Source organism: Hevea brasiliensis, unplaced genomic scaffold, assembly GCF_030052815.1.
Source record: "Hevea brasiliensis isolate MT/VB/25A 57/8 unplaced genomic scaffold, ASM3005281v1 Scaf89, whole genome shotgun sequence".
NCBI lineage: Eukaryota > Viridiplantae > Streptophyta > Magnoliopsida > Malpighiales > Euphorbiaceae > Hevea > Hevea brasiliensis.
Genome location: NW_026615309.1, coordinates 65,408 through 87,720, shown reverse-complemented (window position 1 = coordinate 87,720; position 22,313 = coordinate 65,408). Strand labels below are relative to the sequence as shown.

Sequence of the window (22,313 nt, the reverse complement as noted above, 5' to 3'; positions counted from 1 at the left end):
AAAATTTCACCCATAAAATTTAATTTATTTTTTTTGACAAAAAATTAATGTTTGTCCGCTGAAATTTAACGAATTATAGCGTTTCAATGCAGTTTATTTAGTTCAAGCCAAATAGTGCTCACTCCTACTTTATAGCAATATCCTCTCTAAATAGAGTTAAAGCTAAAAGGATATACTACAAGAATTTTTCAAATTACAAGAGAAAAATGAAAATTTCATACAGCTCTTTTTTCTTCATGTAACAACTATTTATTCATTCCTTTATTTGCATAGTATTTAGTGCTAATTCAAATTAGTTATCATATGATAAATGAAATGAACTTAATACCATTTACAAGTTCACCACATATAAAATATATAGTGAAGTGCTAAAATTGTTAAGAAAATATGAGATTTTACTTGTATAATTTCAAATATAATTTTTTTGATACAAAAAAAACACCACACTGATTAAATTTCATATTCATTGGCTTTCACATTTTAAAATTCCTAATTTTTCAATTTTTTTGAAGAAATTAAATTTGAGAAACTTGTATTAGTAACATGGATTTTGCTTCCCACATTTCCCAGGAATTTCCATAGCTTTCTTAACATCAACTCCAAGAGTATATAGCAAATACTTGTATTTGCATAGACAAGGCAAGTCTGCTTGTTGAATAAGATTGCAACATTGCGTGCTCGGATGAGAAGGTGGATTTCCAGCCACTGCAGAATAACATTGGTTATTAATTCCCTTCATATCTGTGTTACAAATGGCTACAACCTTGATTCCTTCCATTGTTATCATAGTAAGAAACATTGCTGCCATCCACAATGCTATAACAATACTTTTAGAGCTAGCCATTTTGTGTTTTAATATTATTTTCTTATTCAAGTGTGCTTGTCTCCTACCCTAAAAGTCAATTTATAATGAATGTTGTCAAGTGTAATTTTTATTTTAGCAATTATTTGTTTTGTTATCTCGAGTATTTAGGCTTGTTAAAGGAATAAAATATGTAGTACGTTATGAGATAGTTGACAAGAGCTAAAAATGGTAACATGCATTTAATATTTCGTTAGAATTTTAGCCTTTAAAAGAAATTCAAGGTTGTTGAGGGATATTATAAAGGTTGCATTTATGTATTTTCAAAAAATACTCACGTGGACTCATACCAGAAACAAATAATAGAGCAGTTCAATTTATATTTTGGAACGGAAATCTTCTTTGAAATAAAGAAAATGGTAATATGAATTTAAATATTTAAATTTAACTTAATGCTAAAGATGTAGTACTAACTACTCATAGCATCTTAAAACTTTAAAAGCATTAAATTTAAATTTATTTGTTAATGAAATTATCTTATTAGAATATTTTTATCAAATATGGATGCCTTTAATAGTTTGATTAAATTCCAAAATTATACATCTTATAAAATTCTTGAAAATAGAAATTGTAACTTTCTATTATTCATAAATACATTAATGTTGGCAATAATTGATTTTGTACTAAAACTTTTAAAGAAACGATAATATGGATTTAAATTTAACTTAATGCCTAAGATATAGCACTAACAACTCATAGCATCTTCAAAACATAAAAGCTTTCAATTTAAATTTATTTTCTTAATTAAATTATACTATTAGAATATTTTCATCAAATATGAATGCCTTTAATAATTTGATTAAACTCTAGAATTATAGACCTTAAGACATCTTTGAAAATAGAAATTGAAAATTTCTATTTTTCATAACATATTTATTTTGGCAATGATTGACCTAATATTAAAATTTTTAGAACAAAAACGTTAATTTCATTTTGTAATGCAATAATAGGTAAGAGCTTAATTGTTGACCTTGACAATTGTTGTTGTACAATTAACAAGCATATAACTTCTAATTAATTTGGAGCGTTTGCAAAAAATAATTTAAATGTTAATTTTCAACATCTTATTCTGTAGCTAACTTTTACATGAATACTATGAGTAAAAAATATTTTTTATCATATTTATAAGGCTTACATGCTTATGTCGAACAAAAAATTTATCATCCCCACATATTTTAGTAATGTCATGTTTCTACGCTAAAGACAATTTCTAAAAGAAGTATGTGTTAGTAGTATGCCCTAGAGCATATCATTTAGTATGTATCTTGTACATGTTTTATAAATAAAAGGCTTTTTCACTTTTCTATTTACATAATATATTTATGTGTAATAGAAAAGGTCCATTGATATTTTGTTAGAAATTCTATTCTTAAGTTGTTAAGATTATGAGTAACAGTATTTCTAGCACAAAGTATCATAAATTGGTTCACAATCGTGGATACTTCATAATAAGGATATGACTTATCCAGAAAGATTATAATCATATTTGTTCCCAAGTTATTTATATGAGATGTAAATAAGATGGAATGGTGAATCTCATGACATATAACAAATATGACAGGCACTTATACATGATAAGTAGGTCGAACCAATGACATTTATGACAAGCACATGGAGTTTACTCTTGTCAATGTATTGTTATAAATCATATCAGTGCATATAATCTTTAGACTTGAGATAGCATAGTTATCTTGTATGTAGGTGGTTTGAGTTTGACACTGCTTTCATACTTGTACTGTGTATGTGTATATGGGCATATGTTGGCTCCTACTAGTTATATATGGAGGTAAGTGTTGATCAAGATGGAATGTATTACCCTAAGTAAATAGGGATAAAATCCTATATTCATTTAATTGTTCTTGATGTTTCAAGTTCCTAGCCAGGACAGACAGATTTAATCAGAAAAGAGTTTCTGATGAGAAAATCTTTTAATCAAGAACTAGAATTAAAAGAGAATATAATATTCATAGCAAATGGGGTTTGACATTAACTATGACTCCAGCTCGAATTGGGATTTTGTAACAGAGAGATTCTAGTGCATGGTAACATATGATTATAGGTTCATTTAAGGTAAACCTTATTACTAATTGGGTGGCTATGGCATGCTATGCTAGGTATTAACCATAGTCTATGAGCTGCCTAAAATGATTTAGAGAAATCATTTATGCTAAGAAAGAGTTCTGAAGATATTAAGAGTTGATATCATATCTCATTGCCAATTAGTGATGAGCCTAGTGAGTCACACACATACACAAGTAATCACCAAGTTAAATATGATTTAATTAATTAATTAAAGAGTTTAATTGATTAATTAAATAGGTTTGATTTGCAATAAGATTGCAAAGTCCCTAGCATAGCTTGAAACCAAATCTAGATTATTGGATATATAGTATAAGTTAAATTTATATTTACAAGTGTTTAAATATGAATTTAATTATGAGAAATTAATTAATAGAGATTAATTAATTAATTTATATTTGATATAAATTGATTAGAAGAACATAAATAATTATTTTGGGTTCAAAACTCAAAATTAAGACACAGGGATATTTTGGTCATTTCACAGGGTGACATGTGGCACCAAGAGATGGTGACATGTGGCACCAAGAGATGGTGACACATGGTACTACACATAAGCTTGACATTTATCTTTTAATCATGTAAGATGATCAAAGTCAAGATTAAATCTAGGTTTGACACTTGGCACAATGTGATTGGGTCAATTAAACTAAGAGCCAATCAGAAGGTGACATGTGGCAAGGGTTTTTAGTGGTGACCTAGCTATATAATATGTTGTTATGAGCGTTAAAAAACAAGGGCTGCTGTTCTTCTTTGGTGCCGCCACCCAAAGGAGCCTCTCCCTCTCTTCTTCTTCATCTCTCATCAATTCAAAGAGAATTGCCAATATTCTCTTGAATTAAAATTGCTAGAAATCGTTTCTAATGTCCTGTATACATCTGTAATCCCTCAAAAGGCAAAACCTGAATTTCTAATTGAATGGAAAGGCTTGAGAAGCTGTTCAAGGGGCTGCCATTGGTGATCTTGGTGTGGACAAGCTAGAAGAACAACATCTGGTGTCCTAGGCGAATCCCAAAGGTGCCAAACACATTGCAGTGCATCAAAAAGGTTAGTGCACTTGTTCTTGATCTAATCTATGGTTCTAATGAATTAATCTGTTAATTCTAAAATCTTAAATGACAAATGTAGATCCAAAAACATATTAAAAGAGTTTTAATATGCTGTTTATCATTGAAATCAAATAGAAAAAAAATAAATCTTGCATGATGCATGTGACCCTAGATGAAAATTTTTGAATTCAATGATCTAAACTTATGTTTTTTATGCTTCCGCTCCTTCAGTATGGACATTTAAAGCATTCTTTTCACAAAATTTTGTTCTAATTTTTTTTTTTTGTTTTATTTTTCTTGAGCCTAGAGAGCATCATATATATTTATGTTTATTTTAATTCTTGTGTTTAATAACCATCTCATATTAGCAAATTATAAATAGTTTGCACATGACTATTTATAATTCTAATGCATATTACTAATTTTAAATTTTTTTTAATTTAATATTCAAAAAAAAAAAACTTGTATATAAGCTTCACGATCAACACTATGGGTCACTACCAATAGGAGTTGAACTATTCAGGTTATAAGGGAGCCATGACCCCTAAAATTTTTTGAAATTAAAATTTCACCCATAAAATTTAATTTATTTTTTTTGACAAAAAATTAATGTTTGTCCGCTGAAATTTAACGAATTATAGCGTTTCAATGCAGTGTATTTAGTTCAAGCCAAATAGTGCTCACTCTTACTTTATAGCAATATCCTCTCTAAATAGAGTTAAAGCTAAAAGGATATACTCACAAGAATTTTTCAAATTACAAGAGAAAAATGAAAATTTCATACAGTTCTTTTTTCTTCATGTAACAACTATTTATTCATTCCTTTATTTGCATAGTATTTAGTGCTAATTCAAATTAGTTATCATATGATAAATGAAATGAACTTAATACCATTTACAAGTTCACCACGTATAAAATATATAGTGAAGTGCTAAAATTATTAAGAAAATATAAGATTTTACTTGTATAATTCCAAATATAATTTTTTTGATACATAAAAAAATACACCACATTGATTAAATTTCATATTCATTGGCTTTCACAATTTAAAATTCCTAATTTTTCAATTTTTTTGAAGAAATTAAATTTGAGAAACTTGTATTAGTAACATGGATTTTGCTTCCCACATTTCCCAGGAATTTCCATAGCTTTCTTAACATCAACTCCAAGAGTATATAGCAAATACTTGTATTTGCATAGACAAGGCAAGTCTGCTTGTTGAATAAGATTGCAGCATTGCATGCTCGGTTGAGAAGGTGGATTTCCAAAAATTACAGAATAACATTGGTTATTGATTCCCTTCATATCTGTGTTACAAACGGCTGCAACCTTGATTCCTTCCATCGTCGTCATAGTAAGAAACATTGCTACCATCCACAATGCTATAATATTACTTTTAGAGCTAGCCATTTTGTGTTTTAATATTATTTTCTTATCAAGTATGCTTGTCTCCTACCCTAAAAGTCAATTTATAGTGAATGTTGTCAAGAGTAATTTTTATTTTAGCAATTATTTTTTTTTTATCTCTAGTATGTGGGCTTGTTAAAGGAATACAATATGTAGTACGTTATGAAATAGTTGAAAGAGCTAAAAATGGTAACATGCATTTAATATTTCGTTAGAATTTTATCTTTAAAAAGAAATTCAGGGTTGTTGAGGGATATTATACAGGTTGCATTTACATATTTTCAAACAATACTTACGTGGACTCGTACTAGAAACAAATCATAAAGTGGTTCAATTTATATTTTGAAACATAAATCATCTTTAAAATAATGAAAATGGTAATATGAATTTAAATATTTGAATTTAACTTGATGCTTAAGATGTAGTAAAGACTACTCATATCATCTTTAAAACTTAAAAGCATTCAATTTAAATTTATTTGTTAATGAAATTTGATAAATTTCAACAATTGTCCCTGAATTTATATAGTTGTAACACTACAGTCCTTTAACTTTAAAATGTAACATAAAACTCCCTAAACTTTTAAATTTTGCACAGTAAAATCCCTTTGACTTCCAATTGCTGATTTTTCAGTCAGAAACTGATGTGAATAGCTCCCGCATGGTACTTAGTCAACATTTCTCTCTCCTCTCTTATGCAAAGTGTAAAATTATTCTCTTTACGTATGAAAAATTATTCTGTCTATAGAGAAAAAAAGAATTCAATTTATATATGACTTGAGAGAGAAAAGAGAAATACTGACTAAGCTCCATGCTAGAGATGTCTAAGTCAGCGTCTAACTAAAAAACTGATAATTTGAGGTTAGAGGGATTTTACTGTGCAAAATTTGAAAGTTGATGGGGTTTTATATTACATTTTTAAGTTGAGGGACTGTAAAGTTACAACTAGATAAGTTCAAGGACAATTGTCAAAATTTATCCTAATGAAATTATATTATAAGAATGTTTTGATTAAATATGGAGGCCTTTAAAAGTTTGATTAAACTCCAAAATTATAAATCTTATAACATTCTTGAAAATGGAAATTGTAACTTTCCATTATTCATAAACACATTAATGTTGGCAATAATTGATTTTCTATTAAAACTTTTAAAGAAATTGTAATATGGATTTAAATTTAACTTAATGCCTAAGATGCAGTACTAACAACTCATAGCATCTTTAAAACATAAAAACTTTCAATTTAAATTTATTATCTTAATTAAATCATACTATTAGAATATTTTTATTAAATATGAATGTCTTTAATAGTTTGATTAAACTCTAGAATTATAAACCTTAAGACATCTTTGAAAATAGAAATTGCAAATTTCTATTTTTCATAACATATTTATTTTGGCAATGATTGACCTAATATTAAAATTTTTAGAACAAAAACGTTAATTTCATTTTGCTATGCAATAATAGTTAAGAGCTTAATTGTTGACCTTGACAATTGTTGTTGTACTTAACAAGCATAAAACTTCTAATTAATTTGAAGCGTTAGCAAAAAATAATTTAAAAGTCAATTTTCAATATCTTATTCTGTAACTAACTTTTACATGAATACTATGAGTTAAAAATTTTTTTTATCATATTTATGAGGCTTACGTGCTCATGTCGAACAAAAAATTTATCATCCCCACTTATTTTAGTAATATCATGTTTCTACGCTACTGACAATTTCTAAAAGAAGCATGGACATTTAAATCATTCTTTTCACAAAATTTTGTTCAATTTTTTTTTTGTTTTATTTTTCTTAAGCCTAGAGAGCATCATATATATTTATGTTTATTTTAATTCTTGTGTTTAATAACCATCTCGAATTAGTAAATTATATATAGTTTGCACATGACTATTTATAATTCTAATGTATATTGCTAATTTTAATTTTTTTTTAAATTTAATATACAAAAATGAAAAAAAAATTAAACTTGTATATAAGCTTCACGATCAACGCTATGGGTCACTACCAATAGGAGTGGAACTATTCAGGTTACAAGGGAGCCATGAGCCCCAAAATTTTTTGAAATTAAAATTTCACCCATAAAATATAATTTATTTTTTTTGACAAAAAATTAATGTTTGTCCGCTGAAATTTAACGAATTATAGCGTTTCAATGCAGCTTATTTAGTTCAAGCCAAATAGTGCTCACTCTTACTTTATAGCAATATCCTCTCTAAATAGAGTTAAAGCTAAAAGGATATACTCATAAGAATTTTTCAAATTACAAGAGAAAAATGAAAATTTCATATAGTTCTTTTTTCTTCATGTAACAACTATTTATTCATTCCTTTATTTGCATAGTATTTAGTGCTAATTCAAATTAGTTATCATATGATAAATGAAATGAACTTAATACCATTTACGAGTTCACCACGTATAAAATATATAGTGAAGTGCTAAAATTATTAAGAAAATATAAGATTTTACTTGTATAATTCCAAATATAATTTTTTTGATACATAAAAAAATACACCACATTGATTAAATTTCATATTCATTGGCTTTCACAATTTAAAATTCCTAATTTTTCAGTTTTTTTGAAGAAATTAAATTTGAGAAACTTGTATTAGTAACATGGATTTTGCTTCCCACATTTCCTTTCTTAACATCAACTCCAAGAGTATATAGCAAATACTTGTATTTGCATAGATAACGCAAGTCTGTTTGTTGAATAAGATTGCAGTATTACGTGCTCGGATGAGAATGTGGATTTTCAAAAATTGCAGAATAACATTGGTTATTGATTCCCTTCATATATGTGTTACAAACGGCTGCAACCTTGATTCCTTCCATCGTTGTCATAGTAAGAAACATTGCTACCATCCACAATGCTATAACATTACTTTTAGAGCTAGCCATTTTGTGTTTTAATATTATTTTCTTATTCAAGTGTGCTTGTCTCCTACCCTAAAAGTCAATTTATAGTGAATGTTGTCAAGAGTAATTTTTATTTTAGCAATTATTTGTTTTTTTATCTTGAGTATTTAGGCTTGTTAAAGTAATACAATATGTAGTACGTTATGAGATAGTTGACAAGAGCTAAAAATGGTAACATGCATTTAATATTTCGTTAGAATTTTAGCTTTTTAAAAGAAATTCAGGGTTGTTGAGGGATAATATATAGGTTACATTTACATATTTTCAAAAAATACTCACGTGGACTCATACTAGAAACAAATCATAGAGCAGCTCAATTTATATTTCAAAACATAAATCATCTTTAAAATAATGAAAACGGTAATATGAATTTAAATATTTGAATTTAACTTGATGCTTAAGATGTAGTACAGACTACTCATAGCATCTTTAAAACTTAAAAGCATTCAATTTATATTTATTTGTTAATGAAATTATATTATTAGAATATTTTGATTAAATATGGAGGCCTTTAATAGTTTGATAAAACTCCAAAATTATAAATCTTATCATTGAAATCAAATAGATAAAAATAAATCTTGCATGATGCATGTGACCCTAGATGAAAATTTTTGAATTCAATGATCTAAACTTATGTTTTTCATGCTTCCGCTTCTTCATTATGGACATTTAAAGCACTCTTTTCACAAAATTTTGTTCTTTTTTTTTGTTTTATTTTTCTTAAGCCTAGAGAGCATCATATATATTTATGTTTATTTTAATTCTTGTGTTTAATAACCATCTCGTATTAGTAAATTATATATAGTTTGCACATGACTATTTATAATTCTAATGCATATTGCTAATTTTGTAACGTCCTCACCAAAGGTAGTCCGTACATTTTACTGTTCTGATGACTAATGTCTGTTCGGACAGTTAAAATGTCTGGAACTACACTTAAACTATAGTGAGGAGGCATAAATTAATGAAATAAATATTAAAAAAAATGTAGGAAAAATTTTGAGAAATTAAAATAAAATTTAGAGAATTTATTTATTTGATACAAAAATAATAAAAATAACCCGATATGCACCATGAAGGGCATTTTGGTCATTTCACCCATAGAGGTGAATTTTGACATAAATGTCAAATTAAAATTAGGAAATAAAATAAATAACATAAATTAAATTTATGAATTTGAATTTGAAAAATGAGAAGAGAAAGAAGAAGAAAAAAAAAAAGGAAAGAAAAGAAAAGAAAGGAAATAGATTTATGAAATTTAAAAACAATAAAGTACACATAAATGTGTATATATAAATACCCACAAGAGGAAAAACCCCACCAACCATCTTCTTCTTCCCTCTTCTCTCTCTCCCTCTCTCTCTCTCCTTGCCGTCCACCATGGGAGCTCTCTCCCTCCATTTTTGTCTTCTCTAAAGCTTGATTTTCCAAGCTTCCTCCTCACCAAAACCCATAGTCCCCTTCATTAAAAATTTAGCCCACTCCATAAGGAAGCCATTGATAGTGAAAAGAAGAAGAAAAGTTGAAGTTTAACAAGTTACCCAAGAGGTTAGTGCACTAATCCCTCTTCTTCTCTTTATTAAACATGAAAAGCATGTTTAGCTAAGCATAAATACCATTAAAACAAAAAGAAAATCTAGAGGAAAGAACCCTTGAATTTTTGGCAGCCATGGAACTTGAAGTTTATTGCTTTTAAGTGATGAAAAATGGTTCCATGAGAATGTGTAATTAGTTGAAATGTTTGGGTGTTTGATTGTGTAGTGTTTGTGTAAATTTGAAACTTTGAAAACTAGAGTTTGTGTAAATGTTGAGGACTTTGTGTAAAATGTTGAAATTGACCTATTGGGATGAGATTGTTGCTTATAGAAGTGTATTGCATGCAAATTGAAGTAAGGAAGTTGGAGGAGATTGAGTTTTGGAAGTGTTAATTTTCTGCAGGTTGTGTTTATTGAGGGCAGAGTACATTTTAGGCCATAAATAAAATTGTGTGACCCCAATTAGTATGAGTCCAATTGGAGGTGAAACTAAACCCAAAATAGCCCATATTCTATGAAGAAACCATGCCCAAATTCTGTCCAAAACTTGACCTAAATTCTGCCTAAATTCGGATTACCCTGCAACCCAACCCAGAAAATGACCAAATGAACAGTACGTGTTCATTTGGTTGTAACTCTCTCTATACTGGTCAAAATGACCTAAAATTTCACCCATGGAAAGTTTAGACATAGGGCTACACTTTTCTTGAAGACCACTTAACCCAGTTTTGCCTTTAACCAATTCAAATTAGTAGCACAAGTTGGGTCACTGAAACTGCCAACCCAGAAAATGACCAAATAAACAGTACGTGTTCATTTGGTCATAACTCTCTCTATACTGGTCCAAATGACCTAAAACTTCACCTATGGAAAGTTTAGACATAGGGCTACACTTTTCATGAAGACCACTTAACCCAGTTTTGCCTTTAACAAATTCAAATTTTTAGCACAAGTTGGGTCACTGAAACTGCCAACCCAGAAAATGACCAAATGAACGTGTTCATTTGGTCATAACTCTCGCTATACTGGTCCAAATGACCTAAACTTTTACCCATGGAAAGTTTAGACATAGGGCTACACTTTTCATGAAGACTACTTAACCCAGTTTTGCCTTTAACAAATTCAAATTGTTAGCACAAGTTGGGTCACTGAAACTGCCAACCTAGAAAATGACCAAATGAACAGTACGTGTTCATTTGGTCATAACTCTCTCTATACTGGTCCAAATGACCTAAAATTTTACCCATGGAAAGTTTAGACATAGGGCTACACTTTTCATGAAGACTACTTAACCCAGTTTTGCCTTTAACAAATTCAAATTGTTAGCACAAGTTGGGTCACTGAAACTGCCAACCCAGAAAATGACCAAATGAATAGTACGTGTTCATTTAGTCATAACTCTCTCTATACTGGTCAAAATGACCTAAAATTTCACCCATGAAAATTTTAGACATAGGGCTACACTTTTCATGAAGACCACTTAACCCAGTTTTGCCTTTAACCAATTCAAATTATTAGCACAAGTTGGGTCACTGAAACTACCAACCCAGAAAATGACCAAATAAACAGTACGTGTTCATTTGTTCATAACTCTCTCTATACTGGTCCAAATGACCTAAAACTTCACGTATGGAAAGTTTAGACATAGGGCTACACTTTTCATGAAGACCACTTAACCCAGTTTTGCATTTAACAAATTCAAATTTTTAGCACAAGTTGGGTCACTGAAACTGCCAACCTAGAAAATGACCAAATGAACGTGTTCATTTGGTCATAACTCTCGCTATACAGGTCCAAATGACCTAAACTTTTACCCATGGAAAGTTTAGACATAGGGATACACTTTTCATGAAGACTACTTAACCCAGTTTTGCCTTTAACAAATTCAAATTGTTAGCACAAGTTGGGTCACTGAAACTGTCAACCCAGAAAATGACCAACTGTTCATTTGGTCATAACTCTCTCTATACTGGTCCAAATGACCTAAAACTTCACGTATGGAAAGTTTAGACATAGGGCTACACTTTTCATGAAGACCACTTAACCCAGTTTTGCATTTAACAAATTCAAATTTTTAGCACAAGTTGGGTCACTGAAACTGCCAACCTAGAAAATGACCAAATGAACGTGTTCATTTGGTCATAACTCTCGCTATACAGGTCCAAATGACCTAAACTTTTACCCATGGAAAGTTTAGACATAGGGATACACTTTTCATGAAGACTACTTAACCCAGTTTTGCCTTTAACAAATTCAAATTGTTAGCACAAGTTGGGTCACTGAAACTGTCAACCCAGAAAATGACCAACTGTTCATTTGGTCATAACTCTCTCTATACTGGTCCAAATGACCTAAAATTTTACCCATGGAAAGTTTAGACATAGGGCTACACTTTTCATGAAGACTACTTAACCCAGTTTTGCCTTTAACAAATTCAAATTGTTAGCACAAGTTGGGTCACTGAAACTGCCAACCCAGAAAATGACCAAATGAACAGTACGTGTTCATTTGGTCATAACTCTCTCTATACTGGTCCAAATGACCTAAAATTTTACCCATGGAAAGTTTAGACATAGGGATACACTTTTCATGAAGACCACTTAACCCAGTTTTTCCTTTAACCAATTCAAATGGTTAGCACAAGTTGTGTCACTGAAACTGCCAACCCAGAAAATGTCCCAAAATACTATTCCTTTGGTATTTTGTCCATAACTTGAGTTCTATAACCCCAAACTCAGTGATTCAAAAACTGAAATTCAAGTTTAAACATAGAGGAGCAATTGTTATGAAGGAATTGTGACTAAATAGACATCCCAACCTAGTCAAATTCCTAGATAAAGATAACACATCAACATGAACCTAATGAAAGGTTCATGGGAAAAATGCTATATAGGGTAATTAAAATATTCATAAGGAAAATTTAATATTAAAAATGATATGAATATGTAAATTAGGACTAATGTCCTATTAATATGAAATTTACGGTACCAATGAACAGTACTAGAAAATAGTAATAGTGAATAGTGCTAAATTAATTAAAAATATTTAATTGCCCATAGTATATCTAGACTTATTTATTTAGTTGGATAAATTAGTATACCAATTAGGGACTACAGATAGCAAGATCGCTTCACCGAGAAAATCATGAACCGACAATATATGTCCGGTATGATTGTTCTACGTGCTATATGCCTACTTTATTTACGGCTTTACAAGCCTAACAATGGTCTCGTGTCTGACAATGCCTCGTGCTCGACAGACATATCTCGGATAGACATATGGCTGTCTAACCAGTATATACCCGTACATCCAGCTTTTATAATTTGTTATAGGTTTTCTTGGGCACTGATAAAAAAAAAATTAATTAAGACTTAAAATACAATAAGTAATCATAAAAGATCCCAATAATGTTAATTATTTGCAAAGAGCAATAAAAATGTAAAAGACCCAGAAATTATGAGTTGCATATATTGTTTCAAATTATTAAATTATTGTTATTATAAATTATGCACCACTAAGCGTTATGCTTAGCGCGTTGGTTTTCCATCGCAGAGGTATCAAGATCGAATGCCGCCACAAGAGTATTTTGACAGAGTTCACCAGGATCGCACCGATCAGAGTCACCTCACCAGTCTTTTATATTTTGATAGGGCCCATGTGTAGACTAGTATTTTGGTTCATTATGTCTAGTCATGATGTAATTACTAGTTTATGATGTATTTTATTTTGGACTTGAAATGAAAACTTATAATTTATTATCTATGAATTTCAATATGAATGCAATAGATGACAATTCATTTTGAGATCTCATAAATAGTTGCGAATGATATAATAAAAGAGAATATGATATGGAAATCTGTGAGATGACTATGAATATGTTAACAAGTGATAGTGGAACCCGCCAAATGCTAATAAAACAGAGGAGGATCTGTTCGGGTCTCCACAAAAATAAGATATAAAAAAAAAAATTTCTACACATAAATTACCTGATTTAAAGGACATTAAAATTTACAATAGACATGACAAGACAAGATAGGGTGCTCCGGCACCGAATGTGGCACTTCTTGCTCGGCTATACAATAGACGGGTAAGGGGCGTCACATTTAGTAGTATCGGAGCAGAGGTTTAGGCGGTCCTAGACCTAGATAGATAGAAAGAAATAGTTGCATCACATGCATGGGCCTTTAAATAGAGTCGAGGTGACACTAACGCAGATCTGTTTCTTTGTCTGTTTTATAGGATCGATGGCATCTGATCCTTCAGAGCACGGACCTCCAGAACCGATAGAGGAGGAAGTAGAGAGTCACGCACCGCACTGCCTAGTCAGGCGCAGAGCGTGAGAGCAAAACCATCGTTGGGTACTTTAGTAAGGACACAGCAAGCCTTCCTAGAGCAAATGACTCAATTGCTCACAGTCACTGAGCTATTCCACCACCTCCCCAGCCAGCATATAGGACCCTAGTAGAGAGAGTTAAAAATGATGAGCAGTTCAGAGGGACAGTAACAAGAAGAGAGGGTCCGGACTGCCACCCAGTAGCTTGCTACAGAGAGCAAGAGACTCAGGGGGTCTGAGGGTCAGATTCAAAGCAGAGAATAGAGGCAGAGGTTCCAATTTACCCCGAGGAGAGGAGGTCAAACGGGTGTATCAATTGGCAATTCTACGGGTCCTATAGCACGGAGATCAACCCTGATGCCAATTTGTACACATTGTGGGAAGAACCACAGAGGAAAGTGTAGATTGCTAACGGGTGGATGTTTCAGATGTGGGTCCACAGAGCATTTTTTGAGAGATTGCCCATGGAGGAGTGCTCCCACAGCTCCACCACAGACTCAGAGGTCTGCCTACTGATGCAGAGGGGTAGAAGACCAATGAGACCAGAGATAGCTGGTACATCACAGAGAGCTTCTGAGACTATAGAACAACCCGAGGTTGAAGTAGCACCCTGCGTGTACACTATGGCTCGAAAGGAGCCAGACCTGGTAGACATTGTTAGAGGTACATTCTCTAATTATAATACCTTTAAGTATGTATTGATAGACCCTAACTATGTTCACCCCTATATATGCATTGTACCTCCTGTTGAAAGAGGATACTGATAGATGGGTCAGAAGATGACATACTTGTCACCAACCCTTTAGGTCACCAGGTGATTGTAGATTATCAACTGAAAAGGATCGTGTTAAAGATAATAGATGGAAATGAGAAGGGGGCTGTATGTGAGATGAAAGAAGATGAGTACAGAACTGGTTGAAAAAAAAAAAAAGAGATAGTCTATTGGGATATAGCGTGGTAACTATGCAATGCTCTTGATGTTTGTGTTGTAAGCTGCAGATTACAGTACCGACTTGGGACTATTGTGTAGAGCTACGTATTTCCAATAGTAAATCGAGATAAGGATAAGATTGTACAACTAGGATTAATAAGACAGACTAAAAAAAAAAAAAAAGTAAAGTATTATAACACAAAAAGGTGAAAAGACAAGGAGATAGCGGTTCCTCGATTAATTACACTGTGTAAATTTTGAGGACGAAATTTTATTTAGAGGGGAAGAATTGTAACGTCCTCACCAAATGTAGTCCGTACATTTTACTGTTCTGATGACTAATGTCTGCTCTGGACGCTTAAAATGTCCGAACTACACTTAAACTATATTGATGATGCATAAATTAATGAAATAAATATTAAAAAAAAATGTAAGAAAAATTTTGAGAAAATAAAATAAAATTTAGAGAATTTATTTATTTGGTACAAAAATAATAAAAATAACCCGATATGCACCATGAAGGGCATTTTGGTCATTTCACCCATAGAGGTGAATTTTGACATAAATGTCAAATTAAAATTAGGAAATAAAATAAATAACATAAATTAAATTTATGAATTTGAATTTGAAAAATGAGAAGAGAAAGAAGAAGAAAAAAAAATGAAAGAAAAGAAAAGAAAGGAAATAGATTTATGAAATTTAAAAACAATAAAGTACACATAAATGTATATATATATAAATACCCACAAGAGACAAAACCCCACCAACCATCTTCTTCTTCCCTCTTCTCTCTCTCTCTCTCTCTCTCTCTCTCCTTGCCGTCCACCATGGGAGCTCTCTCCCTCCATTTTTGTCTTCCCTAAAGCTTGATTTTCCAAGCTTCCTCCTCACCAAAACCCATAGACCCCTTCATTAAAAATTTAGCCCACTCCATAAGGAAGCCATTGATAGTGAAAAGAAGAAGAAAAGTTGAAGTTTAACAAGTTACCTAAGAGGTTAGTGCACTAATCCCTCTTCTTCTCTTTATTAAACATGAAAAGCATGTTTAGCTAAGCATAAATACCATTAAAACAAAAAGGAAATCTAGAGGAAAGAACCCTTGAATTTTTGGCAGCCATGGAACTTGAAGTTTATTACTTTTAAGTGATGAAAAATGGTTCCATGAGAATGTGTAATTAGTTGAAATGTTTGGGTGTTTGACTGTGTAGTGTTTGTGTAAATTTGAAACTTTGAAAACTAGGGTTTGTGTAAATGTTGAGGACTTTGTGTAAAATATTGAAATTGACCTATTGGGGTGAGATTGTTGCTTATAGAAGTGTATTGCATGCAAATTGAAGTAAGGAAGTTGGAGGAGATTGAGTTTTGGAAGTGTTAATTTTCTGCAGGTTGTGTTTGTTGAGGGCAGTGTACATTTTAGGCCATAAATAAAATTGTGTGACCCCAATTAGTATGAGGCCAATTGGAGGTGAAACTAGACCCAAAATAGCCCATATTCTATGAAGAAACCATGCCCAAATTCTGTCCAAAACTTGACCTAAATTCTGCCTAAATTCGGATTACCCTGCAACCCAACCCAGAAAATGACCAAATGAACAGTACGTGTTCATTTGGTCATAACTCTCTCTATACTGGTCAAAATGACCTAAAATTTCACCCATGGAAAGTTTAGACATAGGGCTACACTTTTCATGAAGACCACTTAACCCAGTTTTTCCTTTAACCAATTCAAATTATTAGCACAAGTTGGGTCACTGAAACTGCCAGCCCAGAAAATGACCAAATAAACAGTACGTGTTCATTTAGTCATAACTCTCTCTATACTGGTCCAAATGACCTAAAACTTCACCTATGGAAAGTTTAGACATAGGGCTAAACTTTTTATGAAGACCACTTAACCCAGTTTTGCCTTTAACAAATTCAAATTTTTAGCACAAGTTGGGTCACTGAAACTGCCAACCCAGAAAATGACCAAATGAATAGTACGTGTTCATTTGGTCATAACTCTCTCTATACTGGTCCAAATGACCTAAAATTTCACCCATGGAAAGTTTAGACATAGGGCTACACTTTTCATGGAGACTACTTAACCCAGTTTTGCCTTTAACAAATTCAAATTGTTAGCACAAGTTGGGTCACTGAAACTGCCAACCCAGAAAATGACCAAATAAACAGTACGTGTTCATTTGGTCATAACTCTCTCTATACTGGTCCAAATGACCTAAAATTTTACCCATGGAAAGTTTAGACATAGGGATACACTTTTCATGAAGACTACTTAACCCAGTTTTGCCTTTAACAAATTCAAATTGTTAGCACAAATTGGGTCACTGAAACTGCCAACCCAGAAAATGACCAAATGAACAGTACGTGTTCATTTGGTCATAACTCTCTCTATACTGGTCCAAATGACCTAAAATTTTACCCATGGAAAGTTTAGACATAGGGATACACTTTTCATGAAGACCACTTAACCCAGTTTTTCCTTTAACCAATTCAAATGGTTAGCACAAGTTGGGTCACTGAAACTGCCAACCCAGAAAATGTCCCAAAATATTATTCCTTTGGTATTTTGTCCATAACTTGAGTTCTATAACCCCAAACTCAGTGATTCAAAAACTGAAATTCAAGTTTAAACATAGAGGAGCAATTGTTATGAAGGAATTGTGACTAAATAGACATCCCAACCTAGTCAAATTCCTAGATAAAGATAACACATCAACATGAACCTAATGAAAGGTTCATGGGAAAAATGCTATATAGGGTAATTAAAATATTCATAAGGAAAATTTAATATTAAAAATGATATGAATATGTAAATTAGGCTAATGTCCTATTAATATGAAATTTATGGTACCAATGAACAGTACTAGAAAATAGTAATAGTGAATAGTGCTAAATTAATTAAAAATATTTAATTGCCCATAGTATACCTAGACTTATTTATTTAGTTGGATAAATTGGTATACCAATTAGGGACTACAGATAGCAGTACTGCCTACCGAGAAAATCATGAACTGACAATATATGTCTAGTATGATTGTTCTACAGGCTATATGCCTACTTTATTTCTGGCTTTACAAGCTCGACAATGGTCTCATGCCCGATACCGCCTCGTGGCTCGATGTGACGATATCTTTGGATAGACATATGGCTGTCTAACCAGTATACACCCGTACATCCAGCTTTTATAATTTGTTATAGGTTTTCTTGGGCACTGATAAAAAAAAAAAATTAATTAAGACTTAAAATACAATAAGTAATCATAAAAGATCCCAATAATGTTAATTATTTCCAAAGAGCAATAAAAATGTAAAAGACCCAGAAATTATGAGTTGCATATATTGTTTCAAATTATTAAATTATTGTTATTATAAATTATGCACCACTAAGCGTTATGCTTAGCGCGTTGGTTTTCCATCGCGTAGGTACTGAAGATCAGCAGTCGCCACAGTAGTATTTGGACAGAGTTCCGACCAGATCTGCCACCGATCAGAGTCACCTCACCAGTCTTTTGTATTTTGGTAGGGCCCATGTGTAGACTAGTATTTTGGTTCATTATGTCTAGTCATGATGTAATTACTAGTTTATGATGTATTTTATTTTGGACTTGAAATGAAAACTTATAATTTATTATCTATGAATTTCAATATGAATGCAATAGATGACACTTCATTTTGAGATCTCATTAATAGTTGCAAATGATATAATAAAAGAGAATATGATATGGAAATATGTGAGATGACTATGAATATGTTAACAAGTGATAGTGGAACCTGCCAAATGCTAATAAAACAGAGGAGGATCTGTTCGGGTCTCCACAAAAATAAGATATAAAAAAAAAATTTCTACACATAAATTACCTGATTTAAAGGATATTAAAATTTACAATAGACATGACAAGACAAGATAGGGTGCTCCGGCACCGAATGTGGCACTTCTTGCTCGGCTATACAATAGACGGGTAAGGGGCGTCACATTTAGTGAAAAATTTGGACCATTTCTCGATTTGTGCGTGTCATCCTTGCGCAGGGGCCATGCTAATCTTCTCTGTATCGTTCCAATTTTATCGGATGTGTCCTATCAGTTTGATTTTTACAAATGTAATGGCCCGGCCCACTAGTGATATTGTCCGCTCTGGGCCGAAGCCCTCACGGTTTTAAAATGCGTCACTAGGAGTTACGAACTGTCAACTTATGAACCCAGCATCTCTCCCGTGTTTTGTCGATGTGGGATTTGCCTAGGGTGTTATAATCCACCCCCCTTATGGGACTCAGCGTCCTCACTAAGGTTTGCCCCACCATCGTTCAAGGTTGCACGCGGAGCGGCTCTGATACCACAAATGTAATGGCCCGGCCCACTAGTGATATTGTCCGCTCTGGGCTGAAGGCCCTCACAATAAAACGCGTCACTAGGAGTTACGAACTGTCAACTTATGAACCCAGCATCTCTCCCGTGTTTTGTAAATGTGGGATTTGCCTAGGGTGTTACAAATTTTAATTTTTTTTTAATTTAATATACAAAAAAAAAATAATAATAAATAAACTTGTATATAAGCTTCACGATCAATGCTATGGGTCACTACCAATAGGAGTGGAACTATTCAGGATACAAGGGAGCCATGAGCCCTAAAATTTTTGAAATTAAATTTTATGGGTGAAATTTTAATTTCTTTTTTTTGACAAAAAATTAATGTTTGTCCGCTGAAATTTAACGAATTATAGCGTTTCAATGCAGTTTATTTAGTTCAAGCCAAATAGTGCTCACTCCTACTTTATAGCAATATCCTCTCTAAATAGAGTTAAAGCTAAAAGGCTATACTCACAAGAATTTTTCAAATTACAAGAGAAAAATGAAAATTTCATATAGTTCTTTTTTCTTCATGTATCAACTATTTATTCATTCCTTTATTTGCATAGCATTTAGTGCTAATTCAAATTAGTTATCATATGATAAATGAAATGAACTTAATACCATTTACAAGTTCACCACGTATAAAATATATAGTGAAGTGCTAAAATTATTAAGAAAATATAAGATTTTACTTGTATAATTTCAAATATAATTTTTTTGATACATAAAAAAATACACCACACTGATTAAATTTCATATTCATTGACTTTCATATTTTTAAAATTCCTAATTTTTCAATTTTTTTGAAGAAATTAAATTTGAGAAACTTGTATTAGTAACATGGATTTTGCTTCCCACATTTCCCAGGAATTTCCATAGCTTTCTTCACATCAACTCCACGAGTATATAGCAAATACTTGTATTTGCATAGACAAGGCAAGTCTGCTTGTTGAATAAGATTGCAGCATTGCGTGCTCGGATGAGAAGGTGGATTTCCAGCAATTGCAGAATGACATTGGTTATTGATTCCCTTCATATCTGTGTTACAAACGGCTACAACCTTGATTCCTTCCATCGTCGTCATAGTAAGAAACATTGCTATCATCCACAATGCTATAACATTACTTTTAGAGCTAGCCATTTTGTGTTGTAATATTATTTTCTTATTCAAGTGTGCTTGTCTCCTACCCTAAAAGTCAATTTATAGTGAATGTTGTCAAGTGTAATTTTTATTTTAGCAATTATTTATTTTTTTATCTCGAGTATTTAGGCTTGTTAAAGGAATAAAATATGTAGTACGTTATGAGATAGTTGACAAGTGCTAAAAATGATAACAAGCATTTAATATTTAGTTAGAATTTTAGCCTTTAAAAGAAATTCAAGGTTGTTAAGGGAAATTATAAAGGTTGCATTTATGTATTTTCAAAAAATACTCACGTGGACTCATACTAGAAACAAATCATTGAGTAGTTCAATTTATATTTTGAAACGGAAATCTTCTTTAAAATAAAGAAAATGGTAATATGAATTTAAATATTTAAATTTAACTTAATGCTTGAGATGTAGCACTAACTACTCATAGCATCTTAAAAACTTAAAAGCATTAAATTTAAATTTATTTGTTAATGAAATTATATTATTAGAATATTTTTATCAAATATGGATGCCTTTAATAGTTTGATTAAATTCCAAAATTATACATCTTATAAAATTCTTGAAAATAGAAATTGTAACTTTCTATTATTCATAAATACATTAATGTTGGCAATAATTGATTTTGTACTAAAACTTTTAAAGAAACGATAATATGGATTTAAATTTAGCTTAATGCCTAAGATGTAGTACTAACAACTCATAGCATCTTCAAAACATTAAAGCTTTCAATTTAAGTTTATTTTCTTAATTAAAATATACTATTAGAATATTTTCATCAAATATGAATGCCTTTAATAATTTGATTAAACTCTAGAATTATAGACCTTAAGACATCTTTGAAAATAGAAATCGCAACTTTCTATTTTTCGTAACATATTTATTTTGCCAATGATTGACCTAGTATTAAAATTTTGATGACAAAAACGTTAATTTCATTTTGTAATGCAATAATTGAGAGGAGCTTAATTGTTGACCTTGACAATTGTTGTTGTACAATTAACAAACATATAACTTCTAATTAATTTGAAGCGTTCGCAAAAAATAATTTAAATGTCAATTTTCAACATCTTATTCCGTAGCTCACTTTTACATGAATGCTATGAGTAAAAAATATTCTTTATTATATTTATGAGGCTTAGGTACGCATGTTGAACAAAAAAATTATCATCCCCACATATTTTAGTAATACCATGTTTCTACACTAAAAACAATTTCTAAAAGAAGTATGGACATTTAAAGCGTTTTTTAACAAAATTTTGTCCTTTTTCTTGTTTTATTTTTCTTGAACCTTGAGAACATCATGTATATGTATGTTTTTTTTTTAATTTTTGTATTTAATAAATATCTTGGATTAGTAATTTATCTATACTTTGCACATAACTATTTATAATTCTAAAGTATATTGCCAATTTTAATTTTATTTTTAATTTAATATACGAAATAAAAAAAAATAAATTATATATAAGATTTGTCACTACCACGATTGATCCTATGGGTCGTTACCAACAAGAGTTAAACTACTCAGGTGATGAGGGGGCCATGCTGCGCCCGCGCCCCAATTTTCAAAATTAAAATTTTACCTATAAAATTTAATATATTTTAAAAAAAAATTATTGGTTGCCCCACTAAAATTTAACAAATTATAGTGGTTCAGTTTAATTTATTTAGTTCAAACCAAATAATGCTCACC

General features: G+C 31.2%; 1 protein-coding gene and 1 pseudogene across 1 annotated transcript; both read right to left on the bottom strand.

The window, feature by feature from the left end:
• Window positions 1–535: 535 nt before the first annotated feature.
• LOC131177795 (putative lipid-transfer protein DIR1) lies at window positions 536–844 on the bottom strand. The gene has a single exon (XM_058142900.1). The coding sequence runs from the start codon at window positions 842–844 to the stop codon at window positions 536–538; it is 309 nt and encodes a 102-aa protein (XP_057998883.1).
• An 18,257-nt stretch (window positions 845–19,101) lies between these two features.
• Window positions 19,102–19,214, bottom strand: LOC131177797 (U6 spliceosomal RNA; annotated as a pseudogene).
• Window positions 19,215–22,313: the final 3,099 nt, after the last annotated feature.

Bases quoted from the DNA above. Each gene is read 5' to 3' on its own strand.
- LOC131177795 (XM_058142900.1), bottom strand. From the start codon at position 844: ATGGCTAGCTCTAAAAGTATTGTTATAGCATTGTGGATGGCAGCAATG.